Source organism: Montipora capricornis, chromosome 11 (assembly GCF_036669925.1).
Source record: "Montipora capricornis isolate CH-2021 chromosome 11, ASM3666992v2, whole genome shotgun sequence".
NCBI classification, from domain to species: Eukaryota; Metazoa; Cnidaria; class Anthozoa; order Scleractinia; family Acroporidae; genus Montipora; species Montipora capricornis.
The window spans coordinates 26,616,173-26,626,172 of NC_090893.1; the positions used below are offsets into that span (position 1 = coordinate 26,616,173).

General features: G+C 41.6%; 1 protein-coding gene across 6 annotated transcripts in view; it reads right to left on the reverse strand.

The window, feature by feature from the left end:
* The window catches only part of LOC138023808 (uncharacterized), a 25,349-nt gene that overhangs the window by 2,389 nt on the left and 12,960 nt on the right, over positions 1-10,000 (reverse strand). For 5 of the 6 annotated variants that reach the window (XM_068870887.1, XM_068870888.1, XM_068870884.1 and 2 more), the window contains 2 exons: positions 6,571-7,023; positions 1-315 (listed from right to left, as the gene is read on the reverse strand). The exon at positions 1-315 is cut by the window's left edge and continues 2,389 nt beyond it. In XM_068870887.1, coding sequence (XP_068726988.1) covers positions 1-315; positions 6,571-6,942 — 687 coding nt within the window. In that variant the 5' untranslated portion in view covers positions 6,943-7,023. Of the gene's footprint in view, positions 316-1,307; positions 1,890-6,570; positions 7,024-10,000 lie in introns of those variants that run through there. The other variant, XM_068870890.1, reaches the window with a different exon arrangement.

The window sequence follows — 10,000 nt, forward strand, 5'->3', positions numbered from 1 at the left end:
CATGAATGATTCATCTATCCATGTTATGCCTGCTTCGCAATGAAAAAGTCCCCAGATGAGATTTTCTTTTGGTCGCATTGGCAGTTCAGCAAGAAGTCTCTTTAGACAAAGGAAGTAATCATCGTCTAGTCTAAGAAGGTATTGAAAGTCAAACTTGGCGTAAGCCCATTTAATTTGATGGAGAAAGCGCAGTCCGAACTCCCAACCCAGCAACGGCTGTAGTTCTATATCCTTGTACTGATTTCTTTCTTGTAAAAGAAGATCGCGCTTTGCATTGTCCAGAATAAAGCCGTCGGTAACGAAGAAACATTTAACCTGATAGAGAAAAAAAATAGAAATGTCAGCAACAACAGCGGTGGTGGGGAGGTTAAGATGCTGGAAGACCGGCCTAACCGGCAACGGTCAGTTTTTACCATGCAACCACGACGCTGATTTTTACCGAACATGGCAGGTGTTAACAACTTCAATTTTATCTGGTACTTTATATTACTTGGTGATCCCAAAAAAAAAAAAAAACGAAGCAGATAAATGAGATTAGAAGAAAGATAGTAGTAGAGAGCCAAGGGAAAGCGAATTCAGAAAAAAACACGGCACTTAAAAGATCTGTAAACAACCACAGCGAAAAAACACAGTGAACAATATGAGCCTCACAAAGGTGTTAACCAGGTACTGGTATAAAGGTAGACAAAAAACAAAGAAGGATTAATTTAATGATTTACTAGGAAAACTTTGTAGGGCAAAACAAGAAAGGAGAAAACAAACGAATACTAATTACACGGAAAAATACGGGAATTCGTGGCTACACAGTGGCCCGGCCCAATGAACTAACTTAATGCAGGTGTTCATTTCTGACTGATCGAATTCTGCCAGGAGCGCAAATTCGAAATAGAGGAGCACCGAAGGTTTGTTTCGAGTTTTCAGATTTAAAAAAGTATAAGTGTGTGAAAGTTGACATCTTTTTTATTTTGACAATTCCTTGTCGCTCTCTAGGAAGCAAGTTTAGTGACAGGCCGTTTCAGCGTCGTTAGGCTTGTGCGAGCTCTTGCTGACCCGAGAAATCCGTCTTTTCCTCTAAAAAGAAGGGGCCATTTTCCGCTATGAAAATTTTCGTCCACGATCAATACCAGACCTCCGCTTTAGCCACTTACTCCTTTCGTGCTGAGTTAGCAAATATTCCTTTTACTATCGTTTCCAAAATATATCGGAGAATTACTGGACTTGGCGCCAGCGACGTCTCTTGTACATATCTTCCTTTAAGAAGGCACCCAGTGGCAAATTAGGGTTAGATCTCTGGGGTGGCTACTTACCGCAGTCAGTGGCCTGCTGTTGAGAATTCCTTGAACTTCGGTCATCAGGGTTCTGAGGGATTCATCAGACAAGATTTGTTGGCTTAGCAAGGCTGATCTGATTATGTGTTCCCAAACACCGCCCATCTGTGAAGTTAGTGGATTGAATTTCCAAATGCTGTTTTTCTGTCGGAGGAATTCGCGAATCGATCCTTGATTCCAGCTCGTTAGGGTTTCGCGGATCTTTGTCCAGCTTTGAAATTAGTGCCGTTATCACTATGGACCCCTGGGATTTGTAAACCGGCGCAGAGCATTGATGAGGTCATCTGTAACAAGGAAGTTGGCAATTTCAATGTAAGCTGCTCTTATCACTAAGCATGTAAACAGGCATCCGCAGCGCTTCTTGTTTGAACGCCCTTGGCGGAAACAAGCGGGCCAAAGTAATCTACACCAACTTGTGTAAAAAGCGGGTTCCCTGGTAGCACTCTCTCTTTGGTAGGTAAGTGAGCCATTAACTGTTTGCCTTTGGCAGTTCCAAGTTTCTTGGAAATGAAGTAATCGCCGATGATTCTGCGGACGTACTGCTGAAAGTCCCTTCATAATCCAGTATAGTTGGCGTACACTGGCTAGGACGTATTCTTGGCCAAGATGACCAGCTCGTTGGTGATGCTGAAGAATGATTAATTTTGTAACGTGATGGCGGTAAGGCAGCATTACTGGATGCTTGGTCTTGTACTCAACTGGTGCATTTCCTTATTTTCTTTCAACTCTCGGATAATTTCATCACTAATAATGGGTGAATTTTATATATAGATTTTCGTGTTTTCAAACTCTTCAGTTCAGAGGTCATTTGGCGTAGGGATTGTGACTGATCTAATCGCTGCAAGGTCTTTACAACGTTTGAGAAGGAATTTCTTTGCATGTGCTTAAATATCACCTTTTCTGCAGTTGTCACTTCTTGAACAAACAACGTACTTGTGGTTGTTGCTGAAGGAATTGCAGGACTCCTCAGGCATCCTATAACGAGCCACGATTTGCATCACAGAGGCCCGTCTGTAGACTTCCGTAGTTGTTTTTTTTTTTCCCATGAGGAAAACTGCTGGGATAACCTCCATAAGATATCAAAATATTCTTGGTTTGTTAACGCTAAACAGCAATGTTGCGGGTGATGTTTACCTTCTGGATTTTCATTCGTTAATTCGTGCTAACGAAGAGTAGGATCGAGAGGCCAAGATTTCTCTCTCTGAGTTAAGAACTGAGGGCCATTAAACCATCTGCTGTTAACATTCATTTCATCAATTGAGAGACCTTTACTCGCATTATCTCCTGGGTTCATCTAGGAACCAAAGTGTCTCCACTGGCGGGATGTGGAATTCTCGTGAATGATGGCCAGCCTGTTGGAAACAAATGTGTGAAACCTCTCTGACGTGTTTCGTATATTCTGGAGAACCCAAATGGAATCCCTGCAAAATATCGATCGAGTTGCCGCGACAACACATTCTTCCTGGAGGGTTTTGTTTAACTGTACGGCGAGTATTGCTGCCAAAAATTCCAATCTGGCAACAGTCATGGACTCTGTGTGGGCTAAGCGAGTTTTTTCCACGAGAAACGGGCAATATATGCTATCCTTTGTATCCACCATTCTGAGGTAGGAGACTGCAATCTGAGAAGTGTCGGCGAAGTTATGTAGCTCAGAATATTTCAGTTCTTCAAAGTTTATCGGTTTAAGGCATCTGTTTACTGTAATTCCGGAAAGACTGCGGAACTTTTCCTTCAAATTTCCCCATCTTTCTCTCTCGACGTCGCCAATTGGGTCATCTCATCCAAGTTTCTCTCTACATAGATCTTGAAGCAGTTTCTTTGCAGGCAGGGTAACTGGCGGCAGGAATCCAAGCGGACCATGTACAATACAATACAATACATACTTCTTTGACCGCTCCCCATAGGGGCTTTTCAGGGCCAATGAAACGCAATCAACGAAACAACAGAACACAACAACTACAACTGTTAAGAATCCCGACTGGCCGAAGGCAAACAAGTTGGCTATTTACAAGTGCAGCTAGGAAGTTGAACCAGGGACTACCTGAAACAAATTCAACGAGCAGTCAGAGCGGGTCTTGAACCCGGGATCTCCGGATCTCAAGGCAAGCGCCCTAACCACTGGACCGCACTGCCTCCTCCGGAACTTACGAGGGAGAGTATGCCTATCTGAGTTGTGGGCTTGGCCTTGAGAGCCTCGTCCAATATAAACTTGTCACTTTCCATATCCCACTTAAGTCCCAACGCTCGCTGAATTGGTAGAGCGTCTTTCACCAAATCGAGGTTCAAAAAGGATTTAGCTCTTTCGTTTTCAGGGATGGACTGATGGACTTCTGGTCTGTTTCACTGCCACTTGGTAAGCCTAAAACTGCACTGAGCAAGAAGATAGCAATGATCATTAACAAGACCAACAGGTAGTTCGGATGATTTAATCGATTTGAGACAGTCATCCACGATAATTTTAACAGCCTTAATAATTTCTTCTGGAAATTAGTCTTAGTTGTCTTCTGCTGTTCTGCAAAACTAGAACAACTGGGGAGGATGTGGTGTCAAAGAGATGTACCTGGAATTTGGTTTACGTCACTGTTCGGCCACCATAAAAATCTGAAGGCATCTCGGCCAGCGGGTGGTACTCTGATTTGGTGAAAAATTTCTACATCTGCCGCCAATGCAACTGGATTTTCGCGGGATCTTGTCAGGACACCTACCGATAGTGGGGGAGTTACCACAGTGGCCTTCCCTCAACTTAAGCTCATCATATGGTATCTGCTTTGTCCTTTCAAAAGGGTTGCTGTCTCCCAGGAGCCGTTTCATTTGTCAACGGTCCACAGTGTTGCGATTTTAATCATGTCAGCGCCATCTAGCACTTCAACGGTTAGATTAATTTCTTGGCTAACCTTAGGTCTATCTTCGTTTTCTTGAGTGGTTAAGTAGAAGGTTTTCAAATCTCCTCTCGCTCCAAGCTCCATTACCAGATCATTATCGCACAAACGCAAGGTCAGAGCCATTGTCTAGAAGGGCGTAGGTCTTCACGGTCTTCCCAGAATCATGGCTTTGACTGGAACAATTCTCAAGCACATTTTCCCTTCATTACCACAGGTACTGTGGCTTTGTCCACCAGGAACCAGTGGGGAACTGTCAACTTGAGTCTCGGGTAACGGGGCGGCCTCTCTCTAATTCAAAAGCTGTCCTCATTCCAGAGGATGAAGCAGTGTGTGTTTCTTTCGGGTGCACCCTTGAACTTGGCAGGAACCTTTGGATTAGCATCCAACAGCGATGTGCCCATCGCAAAATTTACTGTCGCTAGAGAGCACTTTTGTTCTACGCGCGCCAGTACCGGACAGCATGAGAGTCATCACATCTTTGAATGAAATGTTAACGACTCTGGGCACACTTTATTTTACTTGACGATTCACTGAAGGGAAAAACGAAGCACGTACATGAGATTACAAGGAAAGGTAGAAGTAGAAAGCCAAAGGAAAGCAAGTTCAGAAAAACACGGCGCTTACAAGGTCTGTGCGGTTCTCCGAATTACAGAAATGGTTTTTTGCGTACAGCATGATAGAAACTTAGCAATATGATAGAAACTTAGCACTTCACATTACACTCTAATCAGTTAAGTCTATTTACAAGTGCAGCCGAGAAGTGAACCCGGTACAATCTGGACCACATTCAACTAGTGGTCAAGACGGATCTCGAACCCGGGATCTCCGAATCTCAAGGCAAGCAACTAATTACCACTTAGCCGCACTGCCGCCATTTCTATAACATGATGGAGGTATAAGACTTTTAAAAAATCTCATAAGATTTCATTATTTTAATTAGAACAAAGATTGTAACTTTATCTGCAAATCTAAAAGAATAAAGGGGAATTCTTTATCTTCATTCTTTCCCACCAAGCCCCAGTTGTTCAAAAGGTGGATAACGCTATCCACCAGATGAATCACTATCCATCAGATAGCGCAATTGCTTGCGCTAAAACTTGATCCGAAGGATAGCGCTTTACATCGTTTGAACAAATGAGGCCAGAAATGTAAATATTGCCTAACACTTTTGAAATAACTGTGGTTTATTTCCGGGACTGGCGGATTGTGCAATTCAGGCAATTGTCACAATGTGTTCTGGCAGCATCTAAAGTTTGAAAAACACCCTTTTTAACAGTTTAACGGGGCTAAACTAAAGCATAGTTAATGCATGGAGATGGTTATGAAACTCGACAAGTTTCTTTGTTTCATGTTTTTGTCCGTATTTTTGGCCTTGACCCTGCACAAAACACACCTTTTTTCGAGAAGATAACCAATCAATTCCTTTGATTAAATTATGTGCAACTAACTTGTAAACCTGTGCGAAGAGAAAACAAACGATTGTGCAGGGTCACGGTCAATTCAACATTGATTGCAACAACATTGTTCTCGCTTTTATAGGTTCTAAGGTTTCATAACCAGTCCCTCGATTAACTATGACTGAAGTAAATGAACATTGGTTCGAAATTGCGGGGAATTCGAAATACCCGAGTTCAAAATAATGGGGTTTAACTGCACATCCACATGATAATGAGGATATTAAAAAAAAAATGGTTAAAGTGTAATCGTAAACCTTAGAATAACAAATTAAATGCCACGAAGTGTTACCTTATCCTTCTTAATTCCACAAAAATGCAAGAAAAGCTAGCGATAGCTGTCCCAAAACGAGTTCTTGAGTTTACCTCTTAAGTTGAGAGAGCCCTTACCCCAAAATAACCTAAACTAGTTTACCAAAACGGTAGAAATGCTACCGAGGGGAAAGGAGATCAGTGGTCGATTATGCTTGCGGTAATTTAACGACGGTTCGTGCGTAGAAAAAAAGGGAGATTTTAATAAGTCTTGTGAAGGGATGGTACAAAACATGGACCCCCTAACTGGACCGCAAATGGACCTTCCTTCTGGACCTCACTCGAGAGAAGAAAGGAAACAATAGATGGTTTTCCCAGTGACGTCATCAAATTCCTAAATCAAAGTCACAAGGCCTTCTGAATTTTTATCTAAAGGAAGTTGAAGATGACCTAGTTTCCAGTTCCGTGACGTCTTTCCTTTCGAAAATACAGCATTTTGAATCTCCGAATCGTCGTATTTGGTAGGGAGCGCAACAGTCTTGGTCCCTCAAAGACAGTACATTGCACATTGAGACCCTGAGTGTCAACCTGTGACTTGGAAAATATAGACCCAATAGATTTGACAACCACCGTATCAAAGTTCTTTTTCCATACCTGCATGTTTTTCCGACAGTGTTTCCACCATGTTTCCCTTACTGCCTGCCTTCTCTGAAATCGTGCAGGAGCTGTGCTAATAATGATCAACAACAGTACTTTCGTTCGCTTGTTTCCCAAATGTCTGAAGTCCAGTACTGGAAGCAGCTTCGTGTAATGCGTATAGTCCGTTAGAACAGATGCGTTTGAGCGGGTCTCTTTGCCATCACTTTGTGCGTCGCTAGACGTTGTTTCATCGTTGTGTTTCACATTTCCATTAAAGCGTCCAGGTAAAGTTGAAAAATGAATATAAACCAAGAGTACCACTATGCAAACAAAAGCATAAAGGAGTGCAGGAAAAAGAAACTTCATGGATGGCCGCCTCCAGGACATTGCAGGAAAATGCCCCTCCTTTTGCGAATTCGCGAGCGATGCTGGTAAACGAAAGTGTTGGGTCGTGACTAGCGTTCACTCCTTTAACGCATAAAAAAAAAAAAAATAAATAAATAAATAAATAAAAAGAAACCAAAACGCGGATTACTTGCGGATAAAGGAATGAAGGGGTAGTTTCTAAAGAAACTGCGGATAACCTCGCCAGCGGGTAGCTTGCACTATGTGGTAATGCGCTATCCCACTCAAACAAAGATAAAACACTTACTGTGTAATATGAAAAACATTTACTGTATAAATGAAAGTGTTGGGTCGTGACTAGCGTCCACTCATTTAACAGAAAAAGAAAAAAACAAAAAGAAACCAAAACGCGGATTACTTGCGGATGACTTCGCCAGCGGGACGCTTGCACTATGTGCTAATTCGCTACCCCGCTCAAACAAAGATGAAACATTTACTGTGTAATAACAAACCGTAGATGGGGTGTGTCAACACGAGCCGTGTGCGACCCTATTTATTATTTCTTTACAAGCAAAAATACAACAAGAAAAGCAAACAACTAATGGTATGAAAGCCTACAAACTAATCTGAACTAAGCGCGTATACAAATGTTTGAAAATATGTATATACATGAAGAACGGACAGTCATTCATCATTGGGTATTTAATGAAATGCAAGAATGAAATGCAGAATACATACCAGCCCTCCACTAATAAAACGTCTTAACAAAATATCGTGCAACTCCCCAGACAATGGGCCACATAACCCATGATAAATACATTTATTTCTCTTCATTTATTTACTTTTATTAGTAGCATATACATCTAATCTACGTTTGATCTTTATGTTGACCCGAGCATACTCGGGAAAAATTCCGACTGCTTCTATTGGGAGCCAAACCTCTGAATTCGGATGCTGTACCACAAAACTACTGGACAATCTTCCTGCCTTACTGCGACATGTGAAATTAACGCAAGTGTTGTTCGTATTCCCAAAAAACGATAAAGTACTAATTCGACTCTTCTCTAAGCTTCGCTTTATTCTTCTTTCACATCACAGGAAAATTACAACTCATAAGTCCTTCTCGTTTGTTGTTCTCTCTTTGCACGTGTTCTTTGTTCCCAGAGTTCATAGCACACTAACTGAACATTACATCATCTATAATAGAACAATAGCAAAACGAGGAATAACAATATCGTCACGCACGTTCAGACAAAACTCCGAACTCAATCAGGCTACTGAAAAGACGGCTACGGAACAGTTCATAAATCTTAAATGAATCAATAAGTTCAGCTCTCGACAAGTGTGCTAAAGAGCATGGTCTGTGTTATCAGCACTTAAACCGGTGAGGTTTTTGCTCGTTAAATATGCACATTTTTAACGTCTTCGTTTCCTCACAATCCGCGCCCTTTCTTTAATTAAATTATTGTCAGCGCGTGCGCAGAACGTGGACTTTTGTGGGCTGTAATGGGCTGTAATGAGGTTTATTGATCAACACATGCGCAACGAACTTTGGTTTGGCAAGAGGGCCGTCATCAATTAACGTGACAACGCTAAGTGGAGTTGTTCCATTAATATGCTGGACTAGACTGGACGATTCTAGGACCTTGTTAAATTTGACAGTATCCAAATTTTTAGTGTCATCCATGTGATAGTTGAAGTCCCCCACTATTAGCAGGTTTCCAGGGGAAAGAATGGAGCACTATTTAGTTGATTCGCCTTCGATGGAGGTGGTCTGTAAATGATAACAATTCTTGTAGATCCAGTGGAGCATGTCGTAACGACATCCAAGTATTCAAAAGAGCTAAATTTTCCTTGGGTTTGTCTCGTAAGTTTTATGTGTTTCTTTACTAAGAGACCAACTTCTCCTCCTCGTGAGTTTTTCCGTGGAACATGGTAGAAGCAGTATCCAGTGGGGCAAACTTCGGCGATGGAAAAATTTTAGTTTTCATAGTTTTCATTATCGCGTAGCCATGTCTCAGTCACTGCAAATATATCTACGTTATTTTCAACTGCATAATCTTTAATTGCAAGCTCCTTCTTATTGATCGATCGGGTGTTCAGCAAGCAAAATTCAATGGGTATAAAGCCATTTTGCAGTTTTGGTTTGAGCATCTTAAATTGATAAGATTTTGCCGATTCAGTCCCCCGAGACAGCAACTTTTAAAACCGAGAGTGGCATTATATGGCACAGCAGTGGGCCGTGATGCATGGCTGCGTTTGGCTTGTGATGAGACAATGACCGGTATTGTTCTGTTCATAGAAGGCCCCGGGTTGAGCTTGAACGTCAGATCACCAATTAATTCCATATTGAATGCAGCGGAGCTGTTAGGATAATAGAAACATGGTATTTTGTGTCTTTTCATCCTACGCCGCTTTGGTAAATTTCTGTGCAGAAAAGAATCTGTGATTGCATAACCAGTGTGCGTCCAGCCGCGTGGTATGCATGTTATGAACAATACATCTTTGTTTGGGTAATGATATCTACTGTAAAATAGGATTCCAGCAACTTTATAAGTCAACCGAAGGTACAGTGGTAGATAGAAAAAATCCCTTCTAATAGGTCGAAGATTCAGCCATGAGTCGCATTTTCCAGGCCAGTTTGTAGATTTATAGCTTCTGTACCGTCTCCCATTTAAAAATGGGTGGTTGGTGCAGCAGAGAACGAACCAAAGGAGAAAGAGTGCGGAGCGATCACACATACGTCTTAACCTCATTACTATGCAAAACTTGTGTTTAAGCCATCTTACGAAAGAGGTGTTTCGTTTGTTTCGCACTCCGCTAGCGCACCCGTTAATCACTAAAGGTCGATTGACCGGTAAGTATGCCGATCAATTACCAAAACTAATTAATATATATATATATGTATATATATATATATATAAATCATTGCTGAATAACGACTAAACCTAAGCGCTGATTTCAAAATGGTTAGCTTTTTTATATGGTGGCCGGACCTCTCTCTCTCTCTCTTACAGCCCGGTCTTATTTGACAAATAAATTAGTTTGTTGTGTTTAAAAATGTTGTCTAAGCAAACGGCGACTCGGTAGTTTAGTGGTT